This window comes from Lissotriton vulgaris, unplaced genomic scaffold (genome assembly GCF_964263255.1).
Source record: "Lissotriton vulgaris unplaced genomic scaffold, aLisVul1.2 SCAFFOLD_1876, whole genome shotgun sequence".
Lineage (NCBI taxonomy): Eukaryota > Metazoa > Chordata > Amphibia > Caudata > Salamandridae > Lissotriton > Lissotriton vulgaris.
Genome location: NW_028245941.1, coordinates 350,011 through 369,042, shown reverse-complemented (window position 1 = coordinate 369,042; position 19,032 = coordinate 350,011). Strand labels below are relative to the sequence as shown.

General features: G+C 46.5%; 1 protein-coding gene across 2 annotated transcripts in view; it reads left to right on the top strand.

Moving 5' to 3' along the window:
• Positions 1-19,032, top strand: part of LOC147666222 (cullin-9-like) — a 326,973-nt gene that overhangs the window by 89,189 nt on the left and 218,752 nt on the right. For both annotated transcript variants that reach the window (XM_086949198.1, XM_086949199.1), the window contains exons 5-7: positions 4,355-4,490; positions 7,131-7,321; positions 10,016-10,379. In XM_086949198.1, the coding sequence (XP_086805324.1) occupies positions 4,355-4,490; positions 7,131-7,321; positions 10,016-10,379 (691 nt within the window). The remainder of the gene's footprint in view (positions 1-4,354; positions 4,491-7,130; positions 7,322-10,015; positions 10,380-19,032) is intronic.

Below are 19,032 nucleotides of genomic sequence, written 5' to 3'. Positions count from 1 at the left end.
TAGGGTAATGGTCACTCATTGGATCATCCCCTATCTCCCAGAAGGTTATAAAATTAGGTGTGGTGGGGGATATCAGTGCAAAGTCGATTGTGGTTTCACAGCCTCTTCCATTATATGTTGGGGCAAAGGGAACTGGGGGAGAGCATGCCTGGTTAATGAAGGTGAGGTCAAAAGTAAACACAATACTGTTAAGGAGAGACCCCAGCTTGGTGTGTGAGAAGTGAAAAGGGCCGTCCTCCTCTCGATCTGCAAGGCCGCACAAACCTAACTCAGAAAGTGGGCAGACGGCACAATTAAAGTCTCCTACCCAAAAAACTGTGTGGTCTCCCGTGTTTTGATCTCTCACTTTATGGATATGGTTCGACATTTTATTCAAGATGAATTCCATTTCATTTACTGGCATGTTGTTATAAAAGTTCACCAGTATGACCTTTTGTGTGGTGCCCCATTTAAAAGAAAGGATTTGAAAGTATTGGTCAGAGTGGAAATTGTACACCTTTATATCCCCTATATTCGAAATATATATACACAGGCCCCCTTTGTTACGACCCTGGGTGGAGGGAGCAGCGGGTGAATGGAATGTTCGATACCCCATGATATGCCTTTCCTCAGCAAGCCAAGTTTCTTGCAGGCAAAGTATGTCATGCTTCTGGACGGTCTCCAGCCAGGGTGTATGCATGATCTTATTGCCCAGACCCGCTACATTCCAGGATAATAGTGAGTGTTTCAGTTCCCTGGCTACCTGGTGTATATGGCCCACACACTCCATAGCATCTACCTGGTCTTGGGGATGTACCCTGTCTAGATGTTGTATAACTCGCACAGGGAGCGGGTGGTGGCCGAGGGAGGGTGGAATCACCATCGAATGGGTCGAGTTGCTAGCAATATCTGGCAATGTATTGCTATTACTGGCAATCATTGCTTGATTTTGGTCACTTGATCGTGGTGGTTGGTCGTCAGTTTCCAGTCAATCCACCTGGTCTAGGCATGCGAACCTATTCATAGTGGGTGCACCTTCCCACCAGTTGTTGGTGGGTTGCCATCCCTGTCCTTGACCCTTCCATCTATGGTTGTGGACCGTAGTCCAAGCCCCAGGATGCTCTGCTACCTGTTTAGGAGGGTAGAAAAAGGTAAGGGGTTTGGTGACAATGGTTTGTTCGGTCACATACGGATCCCATGTGGTGATAAGGTGGGCTGTGTGAGGGTCTGCAAATGACACCACGATACAATCTCCTGGTATCGATTTGTAAGTACGGCCCACCCAAGGGACTCTCCTGACCATAAGGACCCTGCTCCTGTTGGTGTGAGAGATCTGCCTATTGGTATTTAACCAGTGGATCACTTTATTTTTTAAGGACCACTGGGTTTCAACAATGTCAGGGGCAAGCGGAGGTACCCCGGCCAAGATAACCACGTAGGGCCCAGCCTCAGGGGGGAGATCAATATAGCCTCCACGAAAGTTCTGATGGTTCGGATGTGAATTTGGTAAGCGCTCTAAAAGAGGAGTGATAGAGTTGCTCGCCTTCTGGTCGGATCTAGAAGAAGGTTTAGGCTGGACGTGTTTTTTAGGAGGTTTTTCCTCGATTTTTGGAAGGTTGGCAGCGACGTTTACAAGTGTCCTAGGTTTGGGAATTGGTGTAGGTTTGGATAATGGAGGGGGTAAGGGTGCGGGCAAAATCAAAGGGGCGGGAGGGACCTCCTTAGACGCTGTAGCTACTTTAGTGCCAGTCTTAGAGTCTGGAGCAGGTTGGATACCCACATTTCTAACCAGGGGTAGACCCTCGTTAATATGGGGATGTATTGCTTCCAGCTGTTTTAGGCTAAGTGTGGCCAGGGATACTAATGTTTTATCCATTTCAAGTAGGTGATTCTCTATACGTGACAGTCTGAGTTCGAACGGTGTCAATAGTTGTTTTAGCGTGACCCAGACTGTTTGAAGGAAATCTTCATCATCACCTAGTTTATCCGTATCCCTCCCTGTCTCATTTAGCCCTCCCAGTGTTAGGTTATCTTCAGGGATAGTAGGGTTCTCTACAACAAGGGCATTAGGGGGGGTAGAAAGAGTGAAATTACTATCACCCCCTGTTGGCTGGGTAGCTGGCGGTGATGTTTGTTTAAAGTCCCCTACGTTGGGTAGGGTTCTTCTATGATTGAAAAACTGCTGCCTAGCCACTTTGGCTTTCTTACGAGCATAGGCAGATTTTGCATTATTTCTCTTCTTCAAAACATGGCAACCTGGGTTTGTACTTTTTGCTACAGAGAAGGAAGGGGCAGTTATGACCGGCAAGGTGGTAAAGTTTTCCTGTTCAGTTGGTGGTTCACCCTCACTAGGTTGGACGGTCATGGGTGAGAAGATGAGGGAAGAGTCTAATGGTGGTGAAGAAAAAGGGGGGGAGTGATGAACGTCGGCGAGAATCAACAGAGGAGGGGGGCGTGCAGCCTGCTGGGGTGATGCAGCGGACGCGATGTTTCCCAGGGAAGATTTTTTAGAGTTGGCAAAAGTTTGGGAAAGTCTGCGTGCCGCATCTAACTCGATTGAAACCCTCTTCTGCATTTTTGTGATTTCTGCATCTATTGCCAGGTTTGTTTTCACAAGGAAATTGTCCAAGGTACCTTTTGGCTTAGTTAATCCCAGTGCAGTCTTACTGCGGCTCCCCCGAGTACACATAATGTATAACAGTTATGATTTCTATGTAGTACTCACTAAACTCAAGGTCCAGACACGATGGCGATGAGAAGAACCAAGGGGGGTGGGCCAGGCCAGTCCTCTTAGTCCTCTAACGGCCTCAAACGGTCCCGCCCTTGTCCCGGGCTTCTCCCGGCGCCCTCCCGCGCGCTCCCGCGCAGCGGGGATGTAGGATTCCCTTTATAGATGTGTGATTGGCGGTCAAGGGGGTGGGGCCGGCAGGGAGAGCAGCCCAGGTGGAGACGGGCGCGCGGGGGCTCCTGGTCCTTGGAGTCCCCCGCTGCAAGCTCGCAGCCCTGCCGGTTGTAACTTACGAAAATCAGGAGCACCCCTTGAAGAACTTTAGTAGCCGCTGCTGTCCGCGAAGCGGGACCCGCGAAGCGGGTCCTGCAAGGCGTAGCGGCAGCAGCAGCAGGCACAGGAAATCTCCCGCTGGAGGGCTTCAGTCCGTGGTCAGCAGTTCGGGTCGGTGAGGCAGGCAATTCTTTTAGGACTTTTAGTGTACACCCTGCCGGTCACGCTCCAAAACGGCAGCTTGCCAATCGAGGCGCAATTACCCAATAGAATACAAACTTTGCATGTGGCCGTCAGGACGCGTTGCTGCGAAGAACGCCCAAAGGTTGTTTCGCTATCAGTATGATGTTGTCCAGCGTGAATATTCGCATTGGTCTAGTATATGTAGAGCGGTGGAACTGGGGGGAGGGAAGTCTTGACAAAGTACTAGAACTACAGGTTTAATTGCGGCAAGTGATGTGTACTTTGTACATATTTTAGTCCCCGGATTCCTTACCACATCCATCCAGCTTCCAAGTGTGATGCGCAGGTAGCTCTCAACTTCCTGATTTTGTTGTTGGAGATTTTGTCAGAATCAAGAAACCTCTTTTTTTAGCCATAGGTTGTTCCAGATTTCGTGCTCCTGTTAAAGTTTTGAAGGTGTGTAAAAACAGTGTGGTTACTCAGGATGGTAAGGTCTGCATTGTAAGAAGAGTCGTCAAATGCAGGTCTTGTGAAGCCTCCAAGTTCACTGTTTTTAAAACATCTTTGGGAAATCGTCCTGTTCCTGAGGAAGGTTTGTCTGTTGCCTCAAGGTCAAAATTAACAATAGAACCATTTCTGTGCCAAAGAGGTACAGTACTTAATGTTATCATTTTTTAAATTTAGTTTTTAGGTTATTTTTTGTTGTTATTTCCTTTTGTGTTATGGGGTGAGATGTGTTACATTCTGATTTTATCAGGTTTTTGCTTTCATATGTTATACATGCAATGTATAGAGCGTGCCTGCTCTCCCTGCTGTTCCATGTTCTATGTTCTGTTTGTGGCAGTTATCTTCTACCGGCTGTGCTGTTAAGAGGTATTGTAGTGCTGCTAAATAAATTCTTCAAAACCACTTGCCTATGGATTCCCTTGTCTTTACATCATAGTACTGTTGTGTACAGTGCTTTGTATGCATAGCTTACTTTCCCTCCAAGAGAATCAACTTGATTCTCTCCTACTGTGCTTGCTTTGAGATTCTGATATTTAACTTCCAAGGAGCTAACTCCCCTTTATAGAGCGACCTGTGGTTGTAATGTTCATTCAGATGCCTAGACAATGATGGCTTGGTTTACTTGCCCAGTGCCTGCCACATGTATGATAGCTAATGTTTGCTTCACACTTCCCTTCTTTCTAGGTGTACTGGCAGTCACTGGGACGCACATACTGGGTCCATTGGCACATGGTTGAGATTATCAGCTCCTCTGGACAGTCGGAGAAGGAGACTCAAGAAAAGGCCTCCCATTTGACAGAAAACTTAAAGCTGACCGCAGGTGAGCACGGGCGCATCATGTTCAGAAAGAACTGCCAGTGTAGGTTATGTCCAGTGTCTTCCACATAGTACAACAGGCTGGAAACCATACGAGGCCAGGACCTTGACACTGGAAGCATAGGCTGTGAAGTGGCAGTCCGATGCATTGTGATGGGGTGTAATAAGATGAATAATGATGAATAGACAATGTGTAGCATTAGAACGATGCTTTATTCATCAGATGGTAAGTATCTAGGGGGGACCCCACCAGGAGCAGCTCACTTGCTGCTCAGCCCGACTCTAACTGAATCCTCACGCTCACACACTAGCATTCCAACACTCCACTCACACGAGCACCAACATTCCACTAACATTCATACAACTTATGGCTGAGCAGCAAGAACTAGACCACTACATCACCTTCCCCCTTTTGAACAGAAACAAAAGTACATTAATAATATGAATCAACATAGATGTAAACAAAAGTACAATAATCATATGCATCAACATTGGTGAAAAATTGCAAACAGAATGAAGGAAAAGAAATATGCAATAATTCGTAAAAGAAAATACATTGCATTAATTAATAAAAAAAAAGACAACATGTGGAAAAATGAACCACAGCCAAAAAATAAAATCACACACTGTCACAAAATTACAGAAGCCGTACAATCTACACAGATTGGACAATTAAACCCAATAAATTAAAACAAAATAAGTAGAGACACAGCAGGTGATATATGCACGAAAAAGTGAATATCACAAAGTGACCTATCCACACAAAGTGGAAATCCCCGTACACAGGAAAAAGTGGCAACCCCATAACTAAATGGAAAATCCACAAGCCAGGAAGACCACGTAGCCGAAGGCTACAACAATGTGAACCTTGATAAAACAAACTATAATCATATAGTTAAATTAAATAACGTACATTAATGAGTTATGTGGCATTTCCAGTATGACTAAAATGACACGGGCAATGAATGTGTATAATGAAAATTCTGTCACTGGCTGAATTAAGAAGCTGTAGGCAACAATCTATACTTACATTAGGCACAAAACTGTATAGGGAGAAGTCAGTGTAAAAAGGTGTGCGCATCACCCACACTGAAGCATAAAAACAAGTGTATGGAGACCAGCTTCCATACCTAAGTACCCTAAAAACAGTCAAAGCTTAGTGCATTGATAATAAATAGATTGGCCAAATCCATAACATATAAATGCATTCCCTGGAAGCAAAACACTCGATTAATGTATGAGTTATGAATAGTATAGCCTACAGCCTATAAATAAAACTGTAGCACCTATGTAAATACTTGCATAAATTATCACAAGCAAATTAAATGGTTAACATAAACAGTGGCAGATAAAGCTTAAAACATCACACACTAGCATTCCAACACTCCCCTCACACGAGCACCAACATTCCACTAACATTCATACAACTTATGGCTGAGCAGCAAGAACTAGACCACTACATGGGGTCATGTCGTTTCCACTGGTAACGGCGGCGAGGTTACCAGCCCATGTCTGGCAGTCCAATGAGTTCTCTGCTACACAGTAAGGAAGGCTATCATTGATGACCAGTTGAGGGTGGTCAAGATGGCAACAGCTTTGTAGCAAACCAAGAGACGAGTTGAGAAACGAAGCAGCCTGGCTTAAGATGGATACCCTTTATAGTGAGTGGCTTTGGCGATGGCTGTAAGGAGGTATAGCTGGGTTTTTCTAGGAGGTGAGATGCAATGCAAAATACTTCTAACGCAGTTGGTGTAACATGTAAAACAAATAGTAAATCATAGAAATAATAAGAGAATAACTTGAGGGAAAATAACTCTGCACACAACTGTATGTTTACTATGCAGAGTTAATGGTCATTAGACTGGTTTTGTGCAGTGAAACATATGCTATACTGACCACAGCCAGGGTGCTCCCATCTCTAACAGCAATACTGGAAAAAGTGAAACATAATTCTGGCATTTGGATGAATATCCAGGTAGAAATGTTACACTTTTTAAGAAATATTACAGAATCCGTCCTTTGTTTACGTAACATGAAGCAGCAATGAAGTGTGTTCCTGTCACTTTATGGCCTTACATATGCATGATAGTATGCCGTATGTTTGCATGATAGTATTTTTGAAGCAGCCCCTTGGTGTTATCCTGCCACCTTATTGCCTTATGTATGCATGATAGCATTTTTCAAGCGACAACAGTGTGTTTCTGCCGCCTTGCGGCCTTATGTTTGCATGATAGTATTTTTGTGCCTTGTGATTCTTTAATACTTTGGCGAAGTCTTTAGAGAAGTAATTTGTAGGTGGGTCTGTTAACTATTGTGTCAAAGAGTTGTGTACCATGGGTCGCTGACTCCTTTCATCCTTCAGTAGTTAATGAAGTACCATTAAGTTAGAATAGCCCCTTTGAGGAGTATTGGATGACGGTACACTTGATACTTGAATGTCTATTATTTTTCAGACCTATTCTGCTTTATTCTAGCAAGTCATTCCCCTCAGTCTCTGACACCAAACTTTCTGATTACCTTAAGCTTAGCAAAAAGTTGTAGTCTCTGACTCTGAGTTCCTACACTGGTAGGTTTTGACATAGAAACGTTCCTCTCTTAAATGCCTATTTTTACCCAATCTGTCTTCTGCTTTTTGAATATTCAGTGTCTCAGACATTTTACTATAAGCCACTAGGGGGTCTGTACACCTTGCCGTACCTGACCGACAGCCAGAACGAGGCCTCTGGAAGACTCAGCCAGTCTGAATGGTGGGAGCTTCTCTTCTTCATCAAGAAACTTGAATCTCAGGAACAGCTGGAAGTGAACCAACTTATTCAGCAGAGCCAGAAGGCACAGGTGAGTGAGAGGAAATGGCACGCATGAGGTGAGAGAAAGGTAGCTGCAGCAATAAGTGAGTGAGGGGAAATGGCATAGATGAGGGGAATGAAGTGTAGATGCAGCAGCCGGTAGTTGAGGGGAAATGGCATGGATGAGTGGGAAGGGTAGGTGCAGCAGTGGGCGAGTGAGGGTAAATTGCATGGAGGAGGAGAGTGAAGGGTAGATGCAGTAAGAGGTGAGTGAGGGGAAATGGCATGGAGGAGGGGAGTGAAGGGTAGATGCTGCAAGCGGTGAGTGAGGGGAAATGGCATGGATGGGGAGTGAATTGTAGATGCAACAGCCACTGAGTGAGGTGAAATGGCATGGATGAGGGGAGTGAATTGTAGATTTAGCAGCCGTAAGTAAGGGCAAATCGCATGGAGGAGGGGAGTGAAGGGTAAAATATAGATCCTCCCTGAGCACCATATAATATTCACTAGAAGTAAAAAAGATGTAACAAATAAACAACATTCAATTATCCTGTATTGGTACAGTCAGTTCCCAGAGATACTCCGCTGGTAATGAAATCATAGTCCTTGAGCGATCTCAAATAGAAATCAGAATCCCAATATGTCCAATTTCATTAATTCAGTTCAATAGTCCTTTCTTCATATCCATTTATTTTCTTTCAAAACAGATCTTCTTTATTATACAAGAAATTGCAGCCAATACGTGTTTCGTCATGCACTAGTATGTGCTCAATGACTTCCTCAGGGCTGCAACCCAAAACATCAATAAAGTATATATCAATGAAAACAATACAAAAACATTTCCTTTCAATTATAAACATGTCCATTAAGGAACATTATAATCGCCAGAAAATAATAATTGAGAATTTAAAGAAGATCACCAGTGAAACATAAGCAAAGCGACAAAAGTTAAAAGAAACAGCAACTCACCGAGTTACCAAAGTCACCACTGTGCACATTTTCACCAGAAAAAAAGGAAAGGTCTTGAAGACAAACTATATGCACCTTAGAATATGTTGTCTCTATTCTATACATCAATAATACTGATACTCCACTGTACGTATCTATATAAAAATATATAAAGGACATCTAAATGTTCATTCTCGAAAAAGTACAATAACAGTGCACGTAGTCATAGGTGATTAAGGTTCAGCAGGAATATGTGAACATATCATGTCCATAGTCTTGTCTATTCCATTATGTCTATTATTCAAAACATATATACAAGGGGACCTCAAACACAGGGCGATACCATCATCATGCAATCACCAAAATAAATAACTCAAACCGTCACTCACCAATATAGGTCCTTTGTTACGTCCTACTGTTTATCAAACGTATACCACAATATCGATATTTTAAGTCACTGTATCTAAATATAACATCCGATTGGGCCTGGAAAAATAATTAAGGACAGCTCAGAAAGGTACATTCCATCCGTTTGGTTCCCTCATAAAATATCTGTTCAGCAACTCACCCTATTTTAGTCAATGAAAAAATATCAATATCTCGTAAGCTCTAATCCTCGTAGTACGGTAATCTCTAATAATATCTGCAATCAGACAAAAAGTAACAGTTTCGCTAATTAGCAAAGTCAAAAAAAATGTTCATTATCAAATATTCCATGAGTGTCAAGAAATGTGTCTCTCACCTCAAATATTATCCATATAGAAGTCCCAGTTCCTAATCTCAATCCTAAATAGGGCCCAAGTAATGCCTCCCAAAGTCCTTTACATATATATTCTCCAGAAATCCACGAGTACGTGATCTAAAAACAATTTGCCATACATTCTTATTAGATTTAATTAATCTCAAATCCACAATATCAGTACTTCTCTTCACACTCGTCCTCACCTAATCCATCATCTTGTTTCTCCTGAGTCAAAGTCGTGTACTACGCGGTCGCCATCTTCGTGCCTGTTTAAGTAAGTAAATTTCACAGGCGCCATTTTAGAATGGTAAAATAACCCGAAAAACTCATCAAATCAGATATGTAAACTGTCAAACTCAATATAGGGAGATGAATATATTCTCCTTTCTACCTTATTAATAAACGCGATTAGAACTGTATTTCTGTCAATAAAATCTAATGTTTACCCGCGAGCTGCCGTTCAAAGTCCCCTTTCTATTTCGACCACTCCCTATTACGGATCCTATAACCTCATCAATTCCGATCATATTCAGTAATATTAAGATATGATAAGTGCAAAGTTTCTTTATACATAGAAACCAAGTATAAGGATAAGCATTAAAATAAAGTTCAAAAAATAAAAAATCTAAAAGAACTTATTTATCCACCACTGGGTCTCGAATTAATGACCTATGGTAAAGCAGCTGGTACAGCCGGAGCAAGATTTATAAATGACATGGCGTTATTCTCTACTAAGACCTGCCAGAATCAGGTCTGCCCTGGGGGAGAAAAGGGTGAGGAGAGGCACAGACATACAGAACAAACCAATGCAGTCAGATTACACTTAGGGCATGAATGTTGAAAAGGTAATATCCTGGCGTTAATTGACAAAGATGCATTTAAGGCAAAGTAGCTTGACCTGAGCCACCAATATGTTGGGCAGACGTACCATATATTCCTTTCTGTAGAAAAGGCTGCTCTTTTGATATGATCCTATTAATTTCTGGTGAGGAGTCAGTCATATCTATAATGGATGATACCTCTTAGTGCATCTGTAACTGTCCTTTTCTATAGCTTTCAGAGTTGCCAGAAGAAGCCCTGGTCCAGCTATCAGTGCCCGTTGAGCTGGCACAGAAGATACTGTGGTTCCTAAACCAACATTGCAAGGGCTGCACCCTGAGTGACCTGACCAGCTCCCATGTCTTCATGAAATACTTCCTCGACAAAGGAGGTCCTGAGAAGATTGGGCAGAATGGAATCAGCATCCCAACGGAATACTCTGGGGCTGCTCTGTCCAAAAAATCCAAAAAAGACTCTCTGTCTGTCGATGCCGCCCCAACACCAGGTCTCCCTACCGAGGAAACAGATGTACAACTTTTCAATGAGCTCCTGAAAGCAGAGGGGATACAACTTCCTGAGATGGATGAAAAATCCAGAGGTATGCATTTGGATTCAAAACACCTCAGGAGAGTGATGTGTGCTGAAGATGAGTGGTCGAGGTTTTAGAAGATACTGTTTTTTGGTTTGCATCTATTATATCTATACTCGCTCCTCGATGGCATGCAGTTTCCTCTACATATGCAGGTTTTGGAATACTGAAGGATTCCTTCCTGCCAACTTCGGGTGTATGTAAACCTCTGAATTTCATCAAAGCCTTTAATTGAGAATGTTGCTAGGCTCGCTCAAGTGCTTCAGGATTCTTCTCCTGAAAATAAATCTAAGTTGGGCCATTTCCTATTGATTCTCAAATGCAGACAGTGTTTAAATCTTAAGCTACAGCCAGATGTATTGACTGGTTCTCCGTCATTGATGCATGAATGCTTACATAAACTATGACACTACACTTTTTTTATATTTTCTGCTTGTGTTGCTGTTAATGTAAAGATTTTTACATGCTGGTGCCACTAACACGTGTTTCTACCCGAGCTGCAGGAATACCAGCACAAACTGCAGTTCACACTGCACTCCGCCACTCGCGGAAATTCGCAGAGTTGGTTTTGTAACTTTGCAGAGTTCTGCGTAGCAAAGCTCCGCAAACTACGCCCAGGCCTATTTGTGGTGCAGTCACCTGGTGCACAGTCACTACACGCGCTGCCATCAGTACACGATTTACAAAAAGGGGGTGGTGATGAACAGAGTGTCTGAGTTAAACAGACCACTCTTACCCAGTCCAAAGATCAGGGCTTGATCCATCACCGTTATTTATCTCACTGCCCCATCCCAGCTCAGAACCTGGCTATATGCAAATCAGTCTGTCCCTGGCCCAGTGCATCATGGGAACAGGGCAGACTAAACTACCAAGCCAATTCTTCACCAGAAAGGAGACAAGCTACCAGGGACCGGTTTCTGGCATTTCAGCCTTCTTCGGCCCGGCTTGCTTGAATCCTGATGGAGCAGTGAGAAAGGGACTCATGTCTGAGTATACCCTGCCACACCTATAGTGGCCAAAAACGATTTACAAAAAGGGGGTGGTGATGAACAGAGTGTCTGAGTTAAACAGACCACTCTTACCCAGTCCAAAGATCAGGGCTTGATCCATCACCGTTATTTATCTCACTGCCCCATCCCAGCTCAGAACCTGGCTATATGCAAATCAGTCTGTCCCTGGCCCAGTGCATCATGGGAACAGGGCAGACTAAACTACCAAGCCAATTCTTCACCAGAAAGGAGACAAGCTACCAGGGACCGTGTAGGAGAGTAGGGTCTGCTATCCTATGGTCACCCCAAATTTTTGCTTTTTGCTTCACTGGTTTCTGACTTAATGTGGCTGTGGGCCTGCTAATCAGACCCACAGCCTGCTGTTCTCTCTCTAAATTACTGCCAATGCACTCTAGGTGCATTACGAATTGGAACTGGTTCACCTTATGAGCCCCTGTAATAGTGCACCCTAGGTGCCCAGGGCATAGGTGTATCCAAGGCCTACCAGGGGCTGCAGCACGCATTGTGCCACCCCTGGCCTGGCCTACATATTTGACACAACTGGCTGATCACTCAGCTGGGGTAAGTCGGTGTAACCACCTCTTACTTAGGTACAGTATGTCTGTGCCTAACCCTAAACTGGACACATATGTTCCTATCAGCCACTCCTATGGAAGGCCTCATCAATCCTGGAGGCAGAGTGCTTGGAAATATGTGAGATGGTGCTCTGGCATGAGCTGAGCCTGTCTGCAGCTGTCGGGAACAACTCCCTAAGCTGTTCCGGGATATTGCCATACCATATACTCTTAAGTGCATTATAATCCTCGCGGTTAAATGCTATCTTTGGTTTGGCTTTATCAAAACATGTCGAGTAAGGTGTCATACGAATTGGAATACTATCCCCTCGCCAATTCTGGCGACGGGGATAGCATTCCACCCTTCTAGAGGGACACGACATGTGTGTAGCCTTAACCCCGGTTAAAGTTAAACAGAGCCTCAGCTTCACAAAATGGACGCTGCCACCACAGACACAAGTCTGGCCTCCTGCTGCTGACCGAAACTCGGCAGATGGTGGCCTGGACAAAGGGTTTCCTGCCTTGGGAGGTGCGAGCACCACCCCAGACAGGATTTTGTGTATTGGGTAGGACAGGGCTGAATAGAATCAGACATGCCCGGGGCACACAAGGTGTCCCCGTGCATAGGCCAGTCCAAACCGGTTCTGGGGCCTTCCAGCCCCAGTCCTGGCGCGGAGCTGGACAAAGGAAAGGGGGTGTAACCGCCCCCCTTCCTGGTTCCTCCCAGAGGAGGGACCTAGTAGGTGATCCACCCCCAGTTTGGGAATAAGAGGGGGAGCAGTGCCATTGCACAGCAGATCATCCCGAAATCAACTTTAAACAAGAAGAAGACTGGACTTCGACATTCTGCTGCACAGAAGACTGAAGAGAATCTCCCTTGTGGCCTAGGAGTGGCCACCCTGTGAACACAGGTACCAACCAGCAACTCGACGTCTGCTTTGCCGCCGCCTCCCGCCGGAGACCGAGCCCAGAGCCCGACAAGAACCAGACTCCCAGACCTCTCAGAGCCCGATCCACAGTCCCTGCGAAGAAGGGACCCGTGGAGGCACCGAGTGACGTGGGACCGGACCTCTTGAAAGACACTCGAAAAGCTGACTGCGCAGCTTCTGAGGCATCCTCGACGTTGTGCTTTGGGGATTGAGAACCCCCACCACCGAGCAGCCCTTGCACCGAAGATCAGCCCTCCAGCATCTCCACGATCTGCGTGGGGCCCTTTTGCATTGTGCCACTCGACGCGCCATCCCGGCCACTAGCCACGCGGCCAGCGGCCATCTTGGCGACGAACCCGAAGATTTACACAGCAGGTCTGGTTGCTCCAGACCTACCCAAGCTCCTGTAAAAAGGAGCACCCGCTCTGACCTTGCTGGTCCGAGTGAACAGCATCTTTCAACTTCTGCGTGGCTTGCATTTGCCAAGGCCTGTTTGCTCCGATCAGGTCGCCGACACCGCCAACAGCGAGAAGCCTACGTGGGACAGCTCGTGACCGACTCCTGGACGTCCTCGACCCCGGGTATCCACGTGGCTGCAGAAAGAAGCTACCCGACAACGCCTGTTTGCACCCGACATCGCCTGGTTCCAATCTGGTTCCACGGTAGTCACTGGCTAGTGACTTTGAACACTGTCCCCTCTGCTTTCAGGTCTTCACATCTTCAGATCCACCCTTGGATCCACCGGAACTCTTCTCATCGAGCCGCCTGCAGCATCTTCAGCTCCAAGCACCATCGACCAGCGTGACGAAACCCGACACAACTTCGACCCTGTGCACCCGCTTCCTGTGGGTGAGGTAACTCAGCTCCGCCGGTGCTCCTGCACTGGTACACATCCCAAGGGCCTGTGTTTTAAGTTTCAGCTCCGTAGGTCACTCGGAAGGTTCCTAACTTTCTAACTTTGTGCTTTTTACGCACCATAGACTTTGTATTGCAAAGTGCGTGCACTTTGAACACTGCACCCGAGTCCCGTGGGCCTTTCCCGACTTAGTTAACTCCAGTCTCGAATAGCTCCAGCGATTCCCAAGGCCCTAGGCCTCTTCACTTTCCTCCTGGTATCTCTTATACCACTTTCTTAGTATATGGTTTAGGTGGCCCCTAGGGCTCATCCATATTGTGCAACTTTTGTGTATTTTAAACTGTCTTGTGATTTAACGCTTGTGCTTCTGTGCTCATAAAGAGTCCAGGGGATTTTATAGTTAATAAATCAATATATATTTTCAATATATATCTGTGTGGTGTCCCTTTCATTTGGTATTCAAGGGGGTTGTGTATGGTGTCCCTGGCCCAGTGCATCATGGGAACAGGGCAGACTAAACTACCAAGCCAATTCTTCACCAGAAAGGAGACAAGCTACCAGGGACCGGTTTCTGGCATTTCAGCCTTCTTCAAGCAAACCGGGCCGAAGACGGCTGTAATGCCAGAAACCGGTCCCCGGGAGCTTGTTTCCTTCCCAGTGTAAGAATTGGCTTTTGTAGTTTGGTTTGCCCTGTTCCCATCATGCACTGGGACAGGAACAGACTAATTTGCATACAGCCAGGTTCTGAAACTGGGATGGTGCAGTGAGCTAAAAAACAGTGTTGGATCTAGCCCTGATCTCTTGACTGGGTGAGAGCTTTCTGCTTAATTCAGAGACTCTGTCCCTCACCACCCCTTGTTGTAAATATTTTTGTCCACCCTAAGCGTGGAAGGGTATTCTCAGATGTGAGACCCTTGCTCATTGCACCATCAGGATCCAAGCAAACCGGGCCGAAGACGGCTGTAATGCCAGAAACCGGTCCCCGGGAGCTTGTTTCCTTCCCAGTGTAAGAATTGGCTTTTGTAGTTTGGTTTGCCCTGTTCCCATCATGCACTGGGACAGGAACAGACTAATTTGCATACAGCCAGGTTCTGAAACTGGGATGGTGCAGTGAGCTAAAAAACGGTGTTGGATCTAGCCCTGATCTCTTGACTGGGTGAGAGCTTTCTGCTTAATTCAGAGACTCTGTCCCTCACCACCCCTTGTTGTAAATATTTTTGCCATCAGTACACGGTCTCTCAAGACTTGCTCTGGCGTGCCTGCAGAGTAAGAGTACCTAATCACACATTGGGTAGAAAAGTTTGTCACATAAGGACCTTTCCCCTCCTATGCTAATGTCATCTGTATTCTACTTACACAGGTAGTGTGAATAATCCTGGAAAAGGTGAAAGCACTGAGTTTTGCCCAGTACTCGGCAAACTGTTAAAAACAGATCTAGCGGACCCATAATAGTGGAGCTAAGCCTAGGGCCAATGGAGGACCAAACCTCAGCTCAGTAGACTGTCTTGCTCCATCGGGTTTGGCTGTGGCAGGCGGCCTTTCACTGTAGGATGAAGCTAGTCTGTCCTTGCGGGCATGGTGCTCCAGGCCTGTTCAAACGCAATGAGACGTTAGTCAAATCCCTGTCATTGGGGTCTTGTTAAGGACCAAGTCTTAGTTCACGCTGGTGTCTCTAAAGACTTGTAGCAAGTAATCTAGCCCTAATCCACCCTTGAGCAGCCTCTGCCACTGTTCCTACCTATCCAAGTAAGACTATCTCTGTGCTTCTCAGCCCTAGCACTGTGTAGGTGGTAGGTGAGTGAGGTGAGCTCCCAGTCGGCAAGAGCAGACTTTCATTGCAAGTAGCAGTGCAGGAGGTCTGCCTCACCCAGCGTTCTGGCACGCCTTCTACCCATCCATCTCCAACCCCCTGAAGCACAAGAGAGATAGAAGGAACTGAGTGTCTGTCATAGGATGCTCACCTCCAGTGGTCTTATTTTATGGGTCCCCCAGCCCCTCTTAGACACATCGTACCCAGAAATCTGTGAATTTGTCACTCCTGATCCTGAGCGGTCTTTCTACTTCGGTCTTTGGAGTCTTTGTCTGTACGGTCTTACCTTCTCTTTAGGACTTCATCTATGTATTCTTTTGTAGATTTCCTCCTATCATGGAGATTGGGACTTCATGGTGAGTAGCTCAGACTCCTCTTACCCTAGAGTTACTAAGCTGCTTCCATTTAACCTTTGTACAGATTGCAGATTCTACCAAAATGCTTCCCTCCCTCTCTTACTGGATGCTCTGAGTGCAAAGCAGAGGCTTAGAGAGTCTGTTATGCTTCCTAAGCCTTCAGTGCTGATGCAACTTTTATTGAAGGTCGACAAGCCCCCCCTTCCCAAAAACATTCTAGCCCGCAACTGGAATAAGACCGACCTTGATTCTCTTTCGCGTTCCTTGGCTTCATCCGCCCCGGACCTCACTGATCTTCCCCTCGAATCTCAGGCCAATGCCATCAGCACATGGCTATCTTCTTCGTGTGACCTAGTGGCCCCGCTTAGAAAGATCAAAGCGGTTCGCCCCTATGATGCGCACAAATGGTTCTCTCCAGAGCTCAAAGCATTAAAACTCGACCTTAGGCGGTCGGAACGCCTCTGGAGACGGAAGTACTGTCCCTCTTTACGCGCCAAATACAAACAACTTCTCACCGAATATAAAAAAGCAATTTTAGCGGCCAAAACCTCCTATTTCACTGAGAGAGTAGCCCTCTCCGCCAACAAATCCCGTGAAATTTTTTCCCTGGTTCACAATCTTGCCACTTCCGTTCGTTCCTCCCCTTCTGTAGTTCCCTCCCAGTCCCTCTGTTCGTCACTCAATGACTTTTTCATTGACAAGATTGTGAAGATCAAAGCTAACATCCCCACTGTGCCTCAACCCAGCCGCACCTGTCCCCTTGCACCTCCCCCGTCCTCCTTTGCTCTCTTCCCCCCCCTATCTCCCCTGATTTATTTTTCAAATATCTGCTCAAAGTTAAGTCTGGCTCTCCCGCGGATTGCGCACCGGCACGCATTCTTAAAACCCTCTTCACCAACTGCCCTGCTCCCCCTCTCGCTCTACTTAATTCTTCTCTGGCTCTTGGTTCCGTCCCCTTATCTCTCAAATCCGCAATCGTCCTCCCCATTCTAAAAAAACTGGTCTGGATCCCTCTCTCCCCTCTAATTTTCGACCCATCTCCCTTCTTCCCTACCTCGGCAAGATCCTTGAGGCCCATGTCACCTCCTGCCTCTCCTCGTATATCGAGGAGAATGGCCTTTTGGCTTCCCATCAGGCGAGCTTCCGCCCGGGCCACTCTACGGAGGCAGTGGTCCTCGCGGTTCTGGATGAACTCAAGGGGAAAGCCAACTCTAACCTTCCCCAAGCCTTGGTCCTTCTCGATTTGTCCGCTGCGTTCGACACGGTTGACCACTCCATTCTTCTCGACCGTGTCAGCGCAGCGGGCATTCGGGGCGCGGCCTTTTCCTGGATCGCGTCCTTCCTTCGGGACAGGTCCCAGGCTGTTCACCTCTCCGGTTTCTCTGCCCCTCCCCGCTCGGTCACCTGTGGTGTTCCCCAGGGTTCCTCCCTTTCCCCCCCTTCTTTTCAATCTTTATATCCATCCTCTCATTTCCTCCCTTCTCGAGCTGGGAGTCTCTGTGTACAATTACGCCGACGACCTCCAGCTCGTCTTTGATCTCTCTTCTTCTCCGGACTCTCTTCTTAAGTTTTGTTCCACTTTAATTTTCATTTCCGAGTGGATGAGTGCTAACTATCTCAAGCTCAATCCCGACAAAACGGAACTTGTCCTCACTGGTGGTCCCTCTAACCCTTGGTCCCCTGCACACTGGCCCCTCTCTTTCGGCCCCCCTCCCTCACCCGCCTCCTCCGTTCGCACCCTTGGTATTAAAGTCAGTCATGACTTATCCATGCACAGTCAGATCAGCTCCGTCGTGTCCTCCTGTTTTCTGTCCCTCCGTCTCATCCGGAAAATCTCACGTTTTTTTTCCACCGACGCACTCAAAACCATAGTCATGGCTTTAGTTATCTCCCGCCTCGACTATGGGAATGGCCTGTACGTTGGCATACCCGCCTACGAAACCCGGCGGCTCCAGGCCATTCAAAATCAGGCCGCTCGCCTCATTTTGTCCCTCCCCAAATCCTCCCATATCACTCCCGTTCTCAAATCTCTTCACTGGCTTCCTATTCGATTCAGACCCTTCTTCAAACTGGCTTGCTTAGCCTTTCGGGCTCATTCTCGTTCTGCCCCCTCTTTCATTACTTCTCTCATCTCCTCTCACGCCCTAGCCGCACTCTTCGATCTTCCTCCCTCTCTCTCTTGCACATCCCCCGTTTTCGCAAATCCAGAACGGGAGGCACTCGGTTTTCTGTTCTGGCCCCCCAGTTCTGGAACAGCCTCCCACTCTCTATTCGCTCCATCCCCATTTACACTCACTTCCGTAAGGCCCTTAAAACTTTCCTCTTTTCTCAGGCATTCCCTTCTTAGTTCTCCTGGTTTCCCTCTCTGAGCTCTGATCAGGTCCCCAGCGCCAGGAAGCCGCTTGGCCGCAGTGCGCTCTATCAAATATTTTTTTCATTTCATTTCATTTACAGTGCCTTCTAACTTCCTTGCAGCTTCCACTGAAACTGGGGCAATCAAAAGGACCAGACACAACACTCCTGTCTTACCTGGCTTATCTGAGTCGATCCCATTCGCTGCATGTTGACATGTACGGATGAGCGCACCTTCGTGGATCAGTAGTCTAGGCCTCCTTCTAATAAGTAGTCATATTACGGACACCCCGTAATCAATCTGCCGGCCAGTGTCTGAGACTTTAAAGGCCTGGAACTGACAAGTCACTTTCCCATGCAGTTCTGGTCAGTGATTTAAATACCCTGCCCTTTGTTGGCTGCCAGAGAACGAGGGGTTCTATGCCATGTATCAGACTCTCCTCTTCCGCTGAAGCCCACCCACACCATTGAGCCTGAAGTCATCAAGCAAGCCTGGATACTTTCCAAAACCTCAGACATCAAGTACCTCTCACAATGGCCCAAGAGACTAAGCGTCTTGAGAGATTTGGGAAGTAAATGTGGCAGGCAGGTGGTATCTGCCACAGACGAGCCAGTGCCATCTTTGGGCTGCGCCCATCTCACTATTTCAACAGATCCAACTTCTTGCTCCCAGTTTATGTCCAAGAAGAGAACATGTTTTGCTTATCTTTGGCAAATAAGTTGAACAGTTGCAGCTACCACTGATGTTACAGGCCCTTACTGCCATCAGGGCCTTTTACTCCGCTGTATCTGCAG